This window comes from Urocitellus parryii, chromosome 5 (genome assembly GCF_045843805.1).
Source record: "Urocitellus parryii isolate mUroPar1 chromosome 5, mUroPar1.hap1, whole genome shotgun sequence".
Taxonomy (NCBI): Eukaryota; Metazoa; Chordata; class Mammalia; order Rodentia; family Sciuridae; genus Urocitellus; species Urocitellus parryii.
In genome coordinates, this window is record NC_135535.1 from 41,324,033 (window position 1) to 41,342,578 (window position 18,546).

General features: G+C 34.5%; 1 protein-coding gene across 10 annotated transcripts in view; it reads left to right on the plus strand.

The window, feature by feature from the left end:
• The window catches only part of Osbpl8 (oxysterol binding protein like 8), a 171,644-nt gene that overhangs the window by 3,893 nt on the left and 149,205 nt on the right, over positions 1-18,546 (plus strand). For 5 of the 10 annotated variants that reach the window (XM_077799266.1, XM_026396998.2, XM_077799264.1 and 2 more), the window contains exons 1-2: positions 8,216-8,296; positions 9,153-9,272. The exons of 1 other annotated variant lie outside the window; for it this stretch is intronic. Coding sequence is in view for 2 of the 9 variants with exons in the window: in XM_026396998.2 (XP_026252783.2) it covers positions 9,271-9,272 (2 nt within the window). In the remaining 7 variants the exon portion in view is untranslated. Of the gene's footprint in view, positions 1-8,215; positions 8,297-9,152; positions 9,273-15,763; positions 15,858-16,221; positions 16,242-18,546 lie in introns of those variants that run through there. 4 more of the 10 variants (XM_026397001.2, XM_026397002.2, XM_026397000.2 and 1 more) reach the window with 4 other exon arrangements.

Below are 18,546 nucleotides of genomic sequence, written 5' to 3' on the forward strand. Positions count from 1 at the left end.
CATGATGATAATAACTTTTGTGTGTTGACTTCTAACTATATATCAGGTACTACTCTAAAAGTACTTGACACATGCCATCGTATTTAATCCTCACAAGGACCCTAAATGTCAGGCTATTTTCTTCTTCTTTCTTAAACCGGAAGCACTGAGAAGTGGTAGGTAGTAGAGCCTAACAAAGAATTTAAACTTGAAGTTTAACTGGACTGCTGGCTTTGGAACCTTTTTAACAACCATTATTATACTGCCTTGAATAGTTTATTTTCTGTTGTTCCTTGTGACAGGTCTTGACCTTATGATCTTTCTAAATCTGTTTTTTTTCTGTGTGATTTTATTAAAAATATACTTCTGATGAAATATATAGTTTTTTTTTCATTTCACTTTTATTTGATGGATATCATTTTTTTTTGGGTATTGTAGTTTGAACGTAGGGGCACTTGACCACTGAGCCACATCCTCAGCCCTATTTTGTATTTATTTAGAGAGAGGGTCTCACAGAGATGCTTAGTGCCTTGTTTTTGTTGAGGCTGGCTTTGAATTTGAGATCCTCCTGCCTCAGCCTCCCAAGCTGCTGGGATTATAGACATTCTTTTTAAAAACCATAAAAATACTTGGAATAAAGCAAATATAGCAAACCTGCTGTTTTCTCACTGGGAGTAACTGTTGGACTAACCAGAAATAAAAAGAGCATAGTGTTTTAGGATGCTTTGTTAAAATTTTTTTGTAAAGAATAAGACTGATTTGCAGAATTGATATGGATGGTTTTTATGTAGTCATATTTGAGGTACATGAATCTATATAATTGAAATCTATCTCATTGAAATGCCCACCATTAAAAAAACCTGTTTTTTTTGGGGGGGTGGGTGGGTGGGTGTAGGTGCCAAATGTCTACATAATAGCAGTAGTTTTTCAGGTTGCATAGCTTCTTACAAAGAAGGATTAGATCCCTGTGAAAATTATGAAGTTTTTGTAGGTATGTGTTGGTGGAATGGGAGCCTACCAGATCTGAAAAGAGAGCAGTTCAGTCTAAGTAATATTGTTATTGGGCAGTAGTAGTGTTGATAAGAAGGAATAGGTACTTTGTTCAAGTGGAGAGTAGGGTGAAGGACTTCTTAGAGATTAAGCTTGTTTACTATTTAATTTTCGTGTATTATGACCATAATAACATTTAACATGAGTATTTAGAATTAAAGAAAAATAGTGCTGTGCCATCATAGTATGCAGTTTATAATCCTTCTTAGGCTGTTTTGTAAGATGTGAATGCTTTATAAAAATGTATTGATAGTAATGGAAGGACTCTGTTATCACCTATTATTTTAGAAATCTAGAGAGGCAGAACAGCATAGTCTTGGAGTCAGATTGCTTGAGGTCAAAAGCTATAAGCCATTTAACCATTTATCACCCTGTGCCTATCCTTACACTGACAGGGGTGGCTGCAAGGGAAGATAGTTGTGTATTTAATCTGAGGGGGGACCAGAAATGGAACCCTGTGAGTTTCTCATGGTTCTAATGTGGTATGAAAGAAGATCTGGGGGTTCTCAAATACTCGTAGTGAAGGAAATAGAAGTTAGCAGTGAAGGCCATCAAGCCTGTTTTGAGGTTCCCATTTTGGGGGTGAGACCATGCAGGAGAAATAGTGGGAATGGCGGGTGTAGCTCATGCACATCAAAATCTGTGCACCTTCTTGTTCGCAACTGAGTTTCACTAGTGCCGTGTGAGTGAAAATGACAGTTACTCCAGGGTTGAAGCGGCAGAGAAATAGGTCTTCTTTCTTCATCTTTTCCAGTCTGAGGCCAGATGCGGAGTCTGGAGCTTTTACCTGGTGGTATATTGGAAGGATCTAGAATCTCCAAATTACTGTTTAGAAGAAAGCTATGCAACAAATAGGAACACCTACAATAGAATGTAAATTTAATTGTGAAGCTACTAAAAACTTGGGGTTTATTTGTTAAGAATCTAATGTTGTCTTAACTATAAGTCGTGGTTGAATAGAGGAGGTAGTTGAGGTTCTAAGAATATCCATACTAATAGGAGCTGAGGTGATTGTGGCCAAGCGAGAAGATCTAGTGGATAAAGCATACTCATTGGCATATGTCATAGAATCTTTGAGGGCTTATAGCTAAACCTCAGAGGCCTGTGAGGATCCAGAGGGCAGTCCATGAATCTGTTTAGACCAGTCACAACATTCCCTATGCTTGTGAAAGCTTTTTTGTATGTTCAGACACTATCATAGGAATGAGTGTTTCTCAATTTGTATTTAGTATTTTAGGCTGGGTAATTCTTTGTTGTCAGTTCCTGTACAACGAATAGTCCCATCCTTGGCCTCTGCCACCCTGAAGACTGAGTGAATCTGAAAGAAATTGAAAAAAATCTCAATTATCTTTAAAGAACTTTTTTCCCTTTTAGAGGAATGATAGGGTTCATGAAGGTTGTTGATGTATATACAATAAAGGAAGTAATGCTGCTTTTATAAAACATCCTAGTTTAAATTGATTGTTGACCGTACTTATATTTCCGAACTTTAAACATTATCTGAATTTTTCATATTTTCCCTCCTTTTTTCTCTCCTCCTCTTAAATTTGTGGCTATACCTTTTATTGTCTTTGTAACATATTTTCTCCTCAATACCCAACCCATACGTTGTTTCTAAATGATGAAATGGTTGAGTATGGTGGTGCATGCCTGTAATCCCAGCAGCTCAGGAGGTTGAGGTAGGAGGATCCCAAGTTGCAAGCCAGTCTCAGCAATTTAGCAAGGACCTAAGCAATTTAATGAGACTCAAAATAGGCTGAGGCTGTGGCTCAGTTGTTAAGTGTCCCTAGGTTCAATCCCTGGTACCAACACACAAACCAAACCAAAACAAAAAACCTAAAGCAACCCAATGTGGTTGATACTTTATTGGACTATGTACATATTTTTCAATGCTGGGCCAGGTAGTATGCTCAGATTATAATTCCTTATCTACAGATCTTATTAAGCAGCCCCTGTGCTACCAGAAGAAAAATGCTGATAATATCAAGGTTCAGCAAATTTTATTTGGATATGACCAAAATCTTACCACTGAATTAAAAAGTATTTGGATAGGACTTCCTGTTTTTCTTGGCTTTTCTAATTACCTTCTTTCTATAAGCCTGTGTTAAAGTCCTGGCTGCTTTCCCACACCTCCGACCTTCATATTACCTATTGTACTGTGTGTTCTATCTGGAGTTGTCTGTAACCTAGGCTCAGTTTGTACTGCTACCTTTTAGGTCTCTTTCTCTGACTTCCTTTCATTATATTCTTTTATATATAACATTCTATTATATATCTTTCTTTTCTTTTTCCTTTTTCTATTCCACGGAGTACATGCATAAGTAACTTCTGAAAAAGGTGTGTATGAAAGACAGACTTTACAATGCTCTTCTGTGCAAAAATGTCTTTATTTTTATTCTTATATTTGATTGATAGTTAGGCTGGATACAATATTGATGGTTACAAATAATTTACCTTTAGAACTCCAAAAGATTGCTCTGAGTATCCAGACGCTGATAGAAATCATATATGTCAATCTGGTTTACTATCCTTTTAAGGTGATTGGTTCTTTATTCTGTCTATAAATTCTTAGTATCATCTTTTTTTCTTTTAAGTTGTAATTAGGTATAGAGGTTATTTTTGTTTTATTTGTTATGGACCATTCAGTTCCCCTGAATTAAATTCTTTTTCAAACTCTACGAAGTTTCTCCTCTGTAATGTCCTTGGTATTGTCCTTTCTTCATTTTCTTTTTTGCTTGTTGGTTCTTCATTAGATAAATATTTTTTTCTCTTAGATTGAGCCTACTTGTCTTGTCTTTACATTTTGTGGTTCTTTTTGCTCTGTGTTCTGGGAATTTTTTTTCCCCCTCTGTTTTCTTTTGGCTGATTTTTTGGAGGGCAGTCAACAAATTTTCTTGTTCTCTTTTTCTGCATTCTTATACAATGTTGTAATATCATCTTGAGTCTCAGAATATGTAAAATAGATTTTTAAAATACATCTTTTGTCTCCTTAATTACCCTCCTTTCCCCTCTGGTCAGTTTTCTTGTTTGTTTTTGTAACCATTTTTTTTTTTTTTCAAGTTTACTTTTCTTGATAATGCTTGGTGATTCTTGCTTCACCATTCAATAGGATTGGGTTCCTGTTCTGGGTCTCCCTTCCTCCTACGCTTTTCCTTGGACTGCTTTCTGTACTAGATTTTTCCTTTGAGTAGGAATTCTGGCTAGAGTACTTAGGGGGCAGGGCAGTACAGAATAGGGTCTGTCCCTTGGCAGGCCTTATTTTAGGGGAAGAGGGAGGTGAGCTTGCTGCCAGGATATGGGTTCTTTAAATGCCAGATGAGAAGGGTTTACTCTGTGCCAGCATTCCCACTTAGTCCCTAGACAGTCACTCACTTAGAAAGGATTTGCCTGGGGTATGTGTGTGGAGGGTAAATGTCAGTTATTTAGGTTCTACTTGGAGATAGGGATGGAAGATAACAGTTGTCCTTTATACAATCAAGTAACAGTTATTCTATTTTTAGCTCTAGTATTTATTTTTACCCTCTGCTATATCCTTTACTCAGCAATCATGCTTCTTTGGGATCTTGTTAGATACATTGATTTCCATAATTTCTGTATCACTCTTAAAGGATATAGCAAGGCTGTGGCTTTTTCTGCTTGTTAGATATGTCAACTTTCATATATACTTTCATCTTTCAGAAATGAATTCCCTGTCTACACCTATCCCCAATTTTAATTTCTTTGATCTTATGGTTTTATTTCTGTTTTTATGAATTGTTTTTATCTCAAGTCTAGTATCTGGAGTAACTGGGGAAAATTTATATTTAGTCCACCATTTTTTTTTTAGAAGTCCATTTCTAGCTTCTTAAACAGGAGATACAAAACCTATTTTGAATGCAGATTTATCCGTAGAAGTTTTGGTCAAGATACAGTATTAAAATAAGTGATGTCCTTTCATTGTTGTTTTATATCTCTGTTTGTGTCTGAGACAATTGGTCCCAAAACTTGAACTTCTTTGAATTTTTGTTTGCTTAGTTTTTCTGTTTCCTCTTATCGTCTAACTTGAACATGTCACTCTGATTCTCTTGCTGTTTCTCATTTACTATTTGAAAATTCAGACCATTTAGAATTATGTGTGAAATAGTAACTTTGCTCCAGAGATTGGCATTAGAGCTTTAAATGATTGACCCTGGTGACATTTTGATTATTTAGAACTTCTGTTTCTCAAATATCCAGTCAGTTGAGGTTATTATTATTCTTTTTTCACATGGGAGGCAGAGAAGTAAATGAAAAAGAATTTTCTCATCTTCTATGATATTGCTGCATTTGCCCCTCAGTCCTGTTCAATTTTTTGATTGTGAGACTTTGAAGTTCTTTTTTCTACAGTTGTGGTTTTGACCATTGGAATGTGTGTCTTTTATCATTGGAGTTAGAATTTCTCCTGCAATCAGAGTTTTTTACAATCCAGATTTTTAAAAATGTTGATTTCATTGAAGTTGAAATTCTAATCAGCTTGCGATTAGAAGGCTTAAACCCCAAGATTTGGTCTGATTATGTAAGGTATTATAGAACCTACATAGTAAATACTCCTTCCATACTTAAAGTAGCTTAGAATATAAGGCAGCTCTTTTGCCATTTATTTGCTCATTGTGTAAAGGAAGTCAAAGCTGTAAATATTCCCTAATGCCATGGACTGATTTCTGATGATTTTTATGAACTTTATCTATAATATATTCTGTCAAACTCTTGATTTTAGAATCCAGAGATTGGATTAAATGTGGGTTATATGTCTCTTGCTTTACTTTTTCATGTGTTCTGATCATTTACCATTTCAAATGTCTGTTGTCATGATTAATTTTCTTCTCTATTGACTGAATCCTTTATTGTTTCTATTTTTATAATTTTGGTACCTTTTCAAATATAAACTTGTATACTTTAAATATATCTACTTTTTATGTGTCAGTGATATCTCAATGATGCTATTAAAAATGGAAACTTTTTAGCATTATATAGATAATATTTCAAATATTTTCAAAGGCTTATTTGGGAAATTGTGGCTATTTATTTTCCCAAGAATTTATGATTAGGATAGCTGAATTAAAAAAAAAAAACTCACAAACCTGTCATTACTGAGGAAATATTACTCTATAAAAACAGAGATTAATTTAAGAGGTTGATTGCTTAACATATTTAGCATGTTAACTAGCAAGGTATTTTTTGTTTGGTTATTTTGAGGGTTTTCATAATTCATGATGGTAGTAATTAGCCTCTTCAAACTCTTTGTCTGAAATTAATCAGTGATGCATTTTGTGACTATAAAACAAATGTGATTTTAATTAAATGCAGAAAAAAATGCCTTCTAAAATATTCACTAAGAATTTCCTCTGTTATGTTGATTAGAGTTTTCTGTTAGAAGTAGACTTTTAATATAAGAGTTATCTTCATTGTTTCTCATTTGGTAATTATTCTTAAGTATTAAAAATTGTGTCCTCATAGATCCTTTTTGAATTGGCACACAGAAGTGTAATTACTTATATTATAAATTAAAAATGGTGAGTACTTTGGTTGTAGTAATTTATACCTAGAATTTAAAACCCAAGAACATCTAGGGCAGAATTAGGTTCTCAGATACTCATTTTTCTTTCATGCCCAAATTAGAAAGCCATTCTTAGTCTTTACTAGATATGAAGAAATTGCTTTTGGGATTGAATATCAGTAATAAAACTTCATAAGACTGTCTTGGATTAACTTTAAAGACTTTTTTTTGGAGGGGTGGGAGAGTGCTGGAGATTGAACCCCCAGGGCTTTCTGTCACTGAGCTTAATCCCCAGCCCTTGAATTAACTTTAGATCTTGTGTTTCAAACTTTTTGATCCTTAATAATGAACTCTCAGCCAAAGTATGAGTATTAATTTTTACTTGTGAGAAACTGGATAACTCTTCTGGTTTATTATAACCAGTTGCCATACTTAATAAATGAGAAACACATTTATTTTTCTAGCACAATAATTAAAAACAAGGTTCATATTTTCTTTAGAAATAACCTTTCAGGGAGAGGAAATCTCATGAAAATCTAAGGGAGATCAGCAGAAAAGAAGAAGGGGATAAGGGTAGAGGGAGGGAAAATAGAAATACTGGAGAATGATATTGGCCAACTTATATTGTTATATTGTGTACATGTAAGAATATATAACAAGTTTCACCATTATGTACAACTATAATGCACCAATAAAAAATGTGGGGAAGAAACAAAAGAAATAACTTTTCAGCCAGACATGGTGGCATAGGCCTATAATCTCAGCTACTGAGGAGGCTTCGACAATAGGGGGGTCCCAAGTTCAAGTCCAGCATTAGCAATTTAGTGAGACCTTGTTTCTAAATAAATAAATAAGTAAACAAATAGGGCTGGGGATGTAGCTCAGTGGCAAAGGACCCCTAGTTCAGTCCTAATACTGGGGGAAAAATAAAAAGAAATAATCTTCCAGGAAAAAACCAAAAATTTATGTAGAATCCGGTGAATTTTAGGCATAATTTAAAATACAGAACTTTAAAAACAGCAATACGTAGGACTAAATTATTAATATATATTTGCCAATATCATAATTTTAAACACTCTCCCTATAAGGACTTGAGTTATAAGGGATCTCATAAAAATAGAAGGGAGACCAAAATAGTAGAAGAAGGGATTCAAGAGGGAGCAGGTAGTAGGAGAGGGATGGGGAAGTACTGGAAAACAAAATCTACCAAGTTACACTAAGTCCATGTATGAATATGCTGCAATGAATCCTGAATGTGCATGCTTTCTCTCTATACATATAATTATGCACTAATTGAAAATAATAATAATAATGATAATAATAACAGTAGAAGGGAGATCAGTAGAGTAGACTAAGACGAGCAGGGAAAGGAGGGAAGGGAGAAAAAGGGAACTTTCTTGGGAATGAGATTGATAAAATTATGTACATTTATGAATCTGGCATAATCCTGCTATTATGTATAATTATAATGCACCAATAAAAAATTAAAAGAGGACTTGAGTTACTCTTCGAGACCTCTGTCATAAGGCTGTGGAACCGAGCATTAAAAACACCAGCTGATTGAGTAAACAGATGCAATGGGAAAATAAGAAACCTGCCAGAAGTATTATCTTTCCTACTAAGTAAATGTATGACCTTGGCAAACCACTCTGTCTCTCTGGGTCTTAGTAAGATGGAGAGTTTGGAACAGATAAGTCTTTAAGATTCTTTTGAGGAGTCCTGGATGATTTGAGAGTCTAGAATTCTAATCAGGTAATATATTATGCAATATAATCCTTATGATAGCTCTGAAATAGATGGTATTATTATATTCTACGGATGAAGTTATACCAGTTTGACAAACTTCATTTTTAAGTAACATGCTCAGTCATGTAGCTACTAAGGAGCTAAGTGAGAAGTTGAACCTTTCCCTAATTCATTCTATAGATATGTTCCTTTTAATATACCATACTGTTTCCCCAGCCATATTGTTAATAGTTGACCACCAAATTTTATTAAAACTTATTCCATTTTTCATCTGTAGCTTATAATAAGTCAGGAAGACTAGAAGTCAGATATCAGGTCTGCTATGAATTTTGCCTTGAGTAGAAATATAAGCAGTTTTTAAATAGATATACCAAAACTTATGTGTCTAAAAGATGATTAGTGTGTTCAAAGTTATCTTGAATTTATTTCAGTAATGTCATTATTCAAAATATATTTTCAGAACTATTCTTTGGCATTTCTTTAGTGCCTTTAACTGTATTCTCTTAACCTACATACTGTAGTGCAAATTGTGTCTTTTGAGAATGGATTTGATATTTGGAAAAGCGAGAAGTCATTCTGAACCAAGTCTCATACCTCAATTAGAGTACAAAAGGAGGAGTGTCATTTTAAAAATAAGCAGTGATCAGAGGGATGAGACCTATTCTTGTATCGTTTATAAGGTAGGTAAGGAAGTGATTAAAAAGAGGCATTCCAAAATTGTTTTGTGCAATGACAACTTAAAGTAGTCTCTAAAAGCAGATACTCTGAATAGCAATGACCTTTATTTGGATATAAATTCTGCTATATTAGTTAAAGTTACATCCTAGGATTGTTATTTTTAATAGTTCTGTTTCCCATTTAGGTTGGTGGTGTGCTGATTTAGCACTGCACTTTGGAGAAAGAAGTTGGTGAATGAGTTTTCTTTCCATTTTGAAGAAGATCAGAATCTATAGAACAGTATTTGTAGAGGTTTGCCTGATATGTAATTATTGATTTTATTAATATTCATTAATTTGTGGTTATCTATGGCTCAGTTTAATGGCCATCAGCTACTCAGTGTAATTGTACTCTTTGATGCAGGCTTATGTATAAACTTTTTGCAAAAATTACTTTAACTTATTTAATTATTGGTTATATTAGTATTTGTATAGTTTGTGATTATCTGTGGCTAGGTTTAATTCCAGGAAGCTATCCCATTGGAGTGTATTCTTTAATTCATGCTTAGATCTAAGTTAAATTGTTTCTAAAAATTATCTTTTTTGTATTTTATGTAACTGAATAGCTTTTGGATATGAATGCTGTACTTGGTATAGATAACAAACAATAATATACCTATTTATCCTATTGCAGATGAACTTGTGATGTGAAGATTTCATTGTGTCTTTTGAAGGCATTAGGTTTCTGTTTTTTTTGAACTTCCAGAAGATAAAGTTTAATGAAGTATCCTTATTAGTAATAGTTAAAGGATTCCAAAAAACGCTCCTAGTTCTTTTTAAAAATACTACTTTCCCTTTGAAGTTTCAAAACAATTTAATATTGTAAGACCACTAATTTAACAGATTTGAGTGCAGGTTACTGTGCAAGGGGCTGGCAGTTCAGTAAGAACCAAACAGATATGTTCTCTGACTTAGTTTGTATGTGGGGAGGGGGAGGGAACAGACAATAAACTACTAATTGCACAACTTATTGTGTAACCTATTGTAGAAAGTGCTAAGAGGAAGAAACATAGGATGATATAAAAATTTGCTGACCCAGAGAGGAGGAAAGTCAAAGAAGGTGACAAAGCTGAGGGGGAAAAAAGAATATTTCTGGCAGAACATCTTGTTTAAAGATTCTGGAACAGCAAGGATCTTGGCCTTTGCTAGGAACTGAAAGAGTTCACTGTGACTGGGGAAAAAAATGTGTAAAATAAAAAAAAAAAATTGAGAGTTAGCAGTGTGGTACAGGAAACAGGAACTAGATCACCTGAGGCCTGAGACCATGTTAAGACTTTTGATTTTAATGTTAAGACCCTTGGAAGCCATTAGAGAATTTTTAACAAAGGACTGAAATTCTCTAATGGCTTCCAAGGGTCTTAACATTGCAAATATTCTTACTCAATTCAAATACATTTATTCACTGGTACTATTATGTATATAAAGGAAAATGCCTTCAAATTCATTTATAACTCTTAACAAATTAAGATTATGCTATTCTTATGGGAAGACTGCTTTTTTTTTTCTTCCTTGTGGTACTGAGGATTGAATTCCGGGAGCACGGTACCATTGAGCTACATCCCCACTCCTTTTTTAAAATTTTAAAAAATTTTTAAAAAATTAAATTTTTTTTTTTTTTTTTAAATTTTGAGGGCTGGGATTGTGGCTCAGCCGTAGAGCACTGGACTAGCACTTGCCTAGCAAGGGGGGGACCCAGGTTCGATCCTCAGCACCACATAAAAATGAAGGCATTGTGTTGTGTCCATCTACACCTAAAAAATAAATATTAAAAAAAAAAAGAAAAAATTTTTGAGACAAAGTCTTGTGAAGTTCCTTAGGCTGGCTTCTAACTGTTGATCCTCCTGTCTCAGCCTCCTGGCTTACTAGGATTGCAAGTGTATATCACCATAGCTGGCCTCAGGAAAACTACATTTAATGTGATTTCAGGGTCAATTCCAGGTACAAAGTAGTTCATTCAGAGCCATTTTGGAATGGATTGGCTCAGGACATGGAATCAGAAAGCAGAAAGAAAGCCTACTCTCCTCACCATGGACAAAATATAAACCCCAAAGGCATGCCTCCAATGACCCTCTTCCTCTAGCCACACTCTACCTGCCTGAAGTTGCCACCCAGTTAATCTCTGTCAGGGGATTAGTGCACAATTGGGTTAAGGTTCATAACCCAATCATTTTACCTCTAAACTACTTGCACTGTCTCATGCATGAGCTTTTGGAGACATCTCATGTCTAAACCATAACATTGGCAGATCTTACTAAACTTATTTAAGAACTATTTTTGTTTCTTAGAATAATAAATGCTTTGAAAAATATTATAGGGGCTGGGATTGTGGCTCAGCTTTAGAGCACTCGCCTAGCACGGACGGGACCTGGGTTCAATCCTCAGCACCACATAAAAATAAAATGCATTGTGTTGTGCCCACCTACACCAAAAAATAAATATTAAAAAAAAAGAAAAGCTGCTTAAACTATTACTATGAGAAGAAAAATTTTAAAAAATCATTAATGGTTCTAAACAATGTAGCACATCAATAATTTTTTTCTGTGTGTGTTTGTAAATATTTCACCAATTACGTGTGTAATAGATGGGCCCAAGAAAGAAAAAGTCGATAAGGTAATGCTTTAGCTTTTATGAGCTCTGCAAAGTCAAGGTCTCTAACTGATGTAGATGGATCAGTTAAAACCTCATTTGTTAGCTGGCTATCACTACATGATATCCTTTCTCAAAAAAAAGCAATCTTATAGTTTGTTGTCCTCAGCATAGCTCCATTGCTGCTACTGTTTAAAGGTCAGTATTAATTACCTTTACTATTTCATTTGTCATGTATCTCATACCCATACATTTCTATACATCACTCTCACCCTGAGAACTAAATTATTTCTAGCTATCTTTTTGCCACAGTAAGACATTGAAAAGAACATTTTTCTGTTCTATATATAAAATATGGAAAGGAATTATCCTGTCACATATGTAAAAATCTTAATAAAGATTTAGTTAAGTACCTTGAGCATGCTAATCTTGTATTCATTCATCAAATATTTTTAAATGTATAAATGTAAAAACACTTCAAAATTAGAAAAGCCCAAGAATTCTGATTTGGGTCACATTAGGTTTCTTGAAACAAAAATTTAGCATTCTGATGCCTTTTAAGTAAGCTCTGAGATAATTCTTGTAGCTGAATAGTTATCTGGGGAGATTTTTTCGTATCTTGTTTTCAGAAATAACTATCACAGAATTTAGATTTTGAAAAATGTAAAGGCTTTCTTAATTTAGGAGTACAGTGACGGTTGCACAGCCAGTCCATATGTTGTTTAGTTATTATATTTTAATGTGTTTTCTGATCAACCTCCGAGAGACTGAAGCTGGTGATTCTAAGCATTCATATTTTTTTTTCCAACAGAAAGAACTCCCCCCCTGCCCCATTTTAAACAGTTTAATATATCTTTAGCTTAGTATTAAGATATCTTCTGGATAAAGTTACAATTCTGGATCCTACTGTAAAACTTAAACAAATACTTGCATCAGATGGAAAGATTACCCGGATTTTTTTTTTGTTACTGCCACATATGGATTAGTTGCCACAGGCTAATTTTGCTGTCTCTACACAGGACTTGCTCCTCTCTGCCTCCATTCTTCTGTATATTGCTGTATATTGCCATTCCCTCCACCTGCAGCATTCTCCTTTCTTTCCTTTTTTTTTTTTTTTGCTTCAAAATTTGCATCTATATGATTTCCTGTAGAAATTCTTTCATAATTTACTCCATGTAACTGTTACTTATATTCTTTGCTTTACCTTAAGATTTAACACTGATAGATACAGATTCAACTAACGTGAGATATATGGCTGTCATGTACAAACATCCATATAGTGTTAAGATTAACTGTCTCAGGAGCTGGTATTTATTGTGGCTCAGCAGTAGAGTGCTCACCTAACACAGGCAGGACCTGAGTTCGATCCTCAGCACCACATAAAAAAAATAAAGGCATTGTGTTGTGTCCATCTATACCTAAAAAAATAAATATTAAAAAAAGATTAACTGTCTCATCTAATTTTCATAGATGTCCTATGAGTTATTTCAATTGTATAAATGAAATTAATAAATTTCCTCAGTTATAATTTTAGGTTTAGCTATTAAAATTTGAACTTTCTTCCAATTTTAAAATACCTTCTTATGGTATATCATTCTGTCTTTCTCTATTCTGCAGTCATTCACGCTTTCCACCCTTCAACCCATTAATATTTCTTATGACATATATGTGCACACACAATCAACCCAAACTACTTTATTCAGGTATAATTTACATAAAATAAAATGTACCCATTTAAAGTATTCAGTTGCATTTTGACAAATGTACACTCTCATGTACCTACTACAATTTAGATGTAGAACATTTCCATTGTCCCCTAAATTCCTAAATGCCTCTTTGTACTTAATCTGTTCCTCTCTCACCCCTCCCCTAGATAATAACTGGTCTGGGTTCTGGCACTGAAAATTATTTTTGTTTATTTAAGAAGTTGTACAGGTGAAATCATAGAGTACGTATTGTTGTCTTACCTTTGCTCAGTATTATTTTCAAGATTGGTCCTTTTTCTGTCTTGATTTTTGTCTCTCTTTGTGGGAAGCCATTCTCGAACGTGATTGGGCACCTCCCTGATTGGGTGTGAGGTGTTCTGGCTAAACTGTGTTGGAACTAATCCCCACCCTCTCTAGGTGTGAGAGCCCATCCGTGTGGGGGTGTGACTGACCATTGACCCTGAGACCAATCACTGACCCTGACCTTGGAATGCTGTCCCCCTCGACCTTCATTGAATGGAATTTTCCCCTGAATTTCTTGTTCCCCAATAAAAGGCCACTCCCTGGCTTGCTCTCTCTCTCTCTCTCCTGCTAGTCGTGAGTAAACCTCGCTGCCCCACTGGTGGCTCGAGGCAGGAGCCAGAGGGAGGGCCGTCTCAGACCTGGTCAAAGAAAAAGGTAAATTGAGTTTTGTGTGTTTATTTTGATCTCACTAGTTAACTTCTATGCTTTGAACCTCTTGTATGAAGCTAGTGTGCTGGTCTCTCGGTGGATCTCTTTTCTAGAAGTTTTATAGTGTTGGCTTTTGTATTTGGGTCTGTGGTTCATTTTGAGTTTAATGCAAGAGCCAAGTTTTTATGTCTAGGTTTTTTTTTGTTGTTGTTGTGCTGGGGATTGAACCCAGGACCTTGTGCATATGAGGCAAGCACTCTACCAACTGAGCTATATACCCAGCCCCACAAAATATCTAGTTTTTATTGAAATATTTTTCTTTGCCATTTTGGTATCTTTGCAATTTTGTTGGATGTGAATTGATCACATGTGTATGGGTCCATTTCTGAAATTTCTTTTCTGTTCCATTGGTATGGATGTATGTGATATGTCAATACTACACCTTTTTGATTATTTTTATAAGTTTTGGAGATGGAGTAAATCCTTCCAACTTAATAGTATTTTAAAAATAGAAAAGAAAAGTCTTTGTATTTACCTGGTTGGCCACATTGCTTTTTTATTTATATTGTGTTTATGTTATTGATTTTTATTTTCTGGATTTATTTACTATTTAGGTTTATTAGTATTTTTTTAGTTTCTGCTTTCGTAGGCATTACCACCAACAGGGACTTTGCTTGTTGTTTTCCAGGGCAGCTATTGTTTGTATTAAGGAAGAAACAAAATACTTTTAGCTGATCAGAAGGGATTGTCAGCAGTTCGTATTCTTTTGATGCACCATCATTGGTAGTATGCAATTTTTATTATGGCATAGTTAACTGATTATTTTTTAGCAGATCCTCAACTGGAGCTGCAACAATGAAATTGTGTACCAGAAGTAGAAACCTGATATTTGACAGGAAATGAAACCTTTTTATTTACTTTAAAATCACCTTTCCCCCCCTCCATTTCCTTTCTTGACAGAAACATCCAAGCCTTGCATAAAAGTTTGAGGAACCCTAATGGCTATTGCCATAGTGTGTACTTAGTGGGAATATGTTTAATGGAAGAAAAATGTTAGATACAAATTGCATTTAATTAAGTTGCTGACTACGTATAAGTGAAAGTTAAAACAAAAAAACCCATCTTGGATTAATAGAATTCTTGATTTCCAAATAGCACCTGGATGCTCTTCTCTTTCTTCTTTTCTTAAACCACTTTAATTTATAGTAAAAATAATAGGAGAAAAGCGATGCATATTATGGCTGTTTTTTCCTGTGTATTTTTGATCCTCCTAGTTATATTGTGTGTTTTCCTAAGGAGAAGCTAGGAACTTTTCTTCTGCTTATTTTTTTGTCCTAATTCTTTACTTCCCATATATTGGAAATGTTGATGAATCTTGTATGTGCATTTTAAATAATTTGCTCTGGTGAATAATAAGGTCTGGTCTATAATAAAAATTTGATATATTTTTTATTCCTACTGAAATTACATTACCCTTTGAAAAACATTTCTAAGCTTTGCACTTGATACAGCTTAGAACTATAGACAACACATAGATGATGAGGTAGAGATGAAGTTAATTGTGTCATTTCTGAACACCTGAGTCTGCCCTTTTAAAGTTGTTGATGTTGGTTGATTGTGGTCAAGTATCTTTGGAGGGTGTGTCATCACTTATTTGTGTCCACTCCTGTATTTGCTTCATAAGAACTGAGTAGATTGTAATACTGGTCAGACAAATGGAAATGTCAGTCAGCTGCTCAAATAGATATTTTTAGAAATGTCTTTCCTCTTCGTACTAATTGTGTAGTTGACCACAAATTCTTCATTTGATAGTGGGTAAGAAGAACTGAAGTGGGAGCTTCAGAAGAAGAAAATACCTTGTACTATAGGATCCAAAATAAAACTGAGGTAGAGATTACATTGCTTATTAAGGATGATTTTTTTTCTCCTTATGATTGTAATGAAAACCTCATCTTAAAAAATGCATGTGACATTTATATGATAGATTTTATTTAATGGTTAAAACACCCCATTGGCAAACATAAGTGAATATTATGATATTGTATTTTTTCTTGTGGTAGCATTTAGGGTATTTTATGTTCTAGGTTTGACAATAATTTTGCTTTTATTTATTTATTTTTATTTTTTTGAGAGAGAGAGAGAGAGAGAGAGAGAGAGAGAGAGAGAGAGAGAGAGAGTTTTTTAATATTTATTTTTTTTAGTTCTCGGCGGACACAACATCTTTGTTGGTATGTGGTGCTGAGGATCAAACCCGGGCCGCACGCATGCCAGGTGAGCGTGCTACCGCTTGAGCCACATCCCCAGCCCTGATTTTGCTTTTATAAGTTCATTTTAAAATACTTTGAAACTAACTTTCATTTTGTTTCCTTATTTAAAGATAGCCTATTTTGATTTAAAATGACTGAAATATTATCTATATTTATTTAGAGTTCTTTAGAAAAAGCAATAGGAAGCTTTGACTAACAAAATAATTTACAACTCTTCAAACTTGAAAAAGTGAATTTAAAAAGTTTTTTTAGTTGTAGATAGACACATACCTTTATTTTTATGTGGTGCCAAGGATCAAACCCAGTGCCTCACATGTACCAGGCAAGCGCTCTGCCACTGTGCCATAACCCCAGACCTGAAAAAGTGAATTTTAGAAAGAAGAGATATTTGAGCAGCTCCAGGATCTAGAGAGCAGAAAGAATAGACAGCCTCCATAAAGGAGACTCTATTAAGAAAATTCTTTTCTGATTATTTTTGATTTAAGTGATCACTCTGCTCATTAATCAGATTTCTCAGGGTGAGATAGAAAGGGACTCGTTGGCCAACTTGGGTTTTTTTGATTTTTTTTTTTTTTTTTTTGGTTAGGCGAGGAGATTGTGGTATCAAGATTGCATAAGTTGGAGGAGGGATGCTTTCCTCAAAGTTCAAGGCGCATGTTATCAGAGAAAGGGGAGGTAGATTTGGATAGGTTAAAACAGAAATCTGTGACTGCTGTAGTTTTTAAGTGCATGTGATATTTCTTTAATCTCATAACACAATATTAACTATTTTTTTCCTTTTGGCTGAACTCAGATCTTGCAGCCTTTATACATTTGGCCTGATATGATATGGCATTTATTAAGTGTCCATGAAGCCTATTCTGCTTTACATTATAGTTGCTTTCTATCAGTCTTTCACTAATATTCTTAATTGAATAAATTATTTGAATATATAGACTTAATTACTTTTAAGGAAAAATTTTCTTTTTTCCTTTATCCATTTAATGAATTCTTTTTTCAGTGCCTGCTTTGGCCAGGTATTACATAAGATGCCAACGTTTCAAAATCCAGTAAGAACTAATAGGCTTTGTTGTTTATGGAAATTACAAGGCTGTTACAAAAAGTTTATTGAAGGACATATGCTAAAAATATAAAGGAGAATCTAGACTTCCTCCCCACCCCCCTGAATAGTAAAAACTCCAGACAATTGTGATTTGTGAAAAACTTTAGGATCAAGTACTTATTGGAACCTAGGGAAGGAGAATCTGTCTCATTCTGGAGAAGTCATCTTTTTACCAGAACGGGGAATACTTGAGCAAAATCTTGAATAAGAAGTAGGCATAAGGAAAATGAAGAGTGGAGAATATTTTTATGGCATAGACAGTGGAATAGGAGCTGAGTACTAGAAGAGAAGTAAGAGAGGGCTTCAAATAGTTTACCATGTCTGGGGATAAGAGCACAAAGTAGCTGGATGTGTCAGATCATGGAAAGGCTTAATGGAATAACTATGGTATGAGGAGGAGCCTTTGAATAATTTTGAGAAGGGAGCCACATAAGATTTATATATATTTCTGAAAGATAAGAGATGGTACAAAACAAGAAAGCTATTTACTTTTTTTTTTTTTTTTTTTTTTTTTTGCCAAGTTTTAAATGGTGGGGCTTGAAGTAAAGAGTAGCAGTAAGAAAAGTGTTAAAGAGTCCAGAAGGCTAATTGGGCTGTGGAGAATACAGATGAAGAAGCACCCTTTAGGATAAAGAAAATGAGAGTTTCTTTTGGGACAAGTCAAGTGGTATGTTTGAGAAGGACTTCCAATGTAGAACTGCTCAGGAGGCTGTTCGGTTTATGAGGCTAAACAGTCATAGGACTAGGAATAATCAACCTGTGATGGCAGTTGTAGCCATTGATGTCCAGTGAGAAGAGAGGAGAAGATGACCTATGGGGAAACATCTTTGGATGGCAACAGAGGGGATAGGAGGCTGTGAAGTACTGACCAGAAAAGTGGAAGAAAAAACTGGAATATCTATTTTAGAAATATAGTGAAAATAATATTACAGAAGGATTTATTTAATACTGTCAATTCAGAATTTTCTAGCCCTTGAGATTTTTTTCAATGGATAGAATGCCTTTATTTTATTTGTTTATTTTTATGTGGTGCTGAGGATCGAATCCAGTGCATACTAGGAAAGTGCTGAGCTACAGCCCCAGGTCTAGCCCTTGAGATCTGATGGATGAAATTACTAATGAAGATCTGTCACTGTTAATTTAATGACTTAGAAAAATTAAATACATCCTTTAAAACATTCAGTATAACAATTTATTGTTTATACCC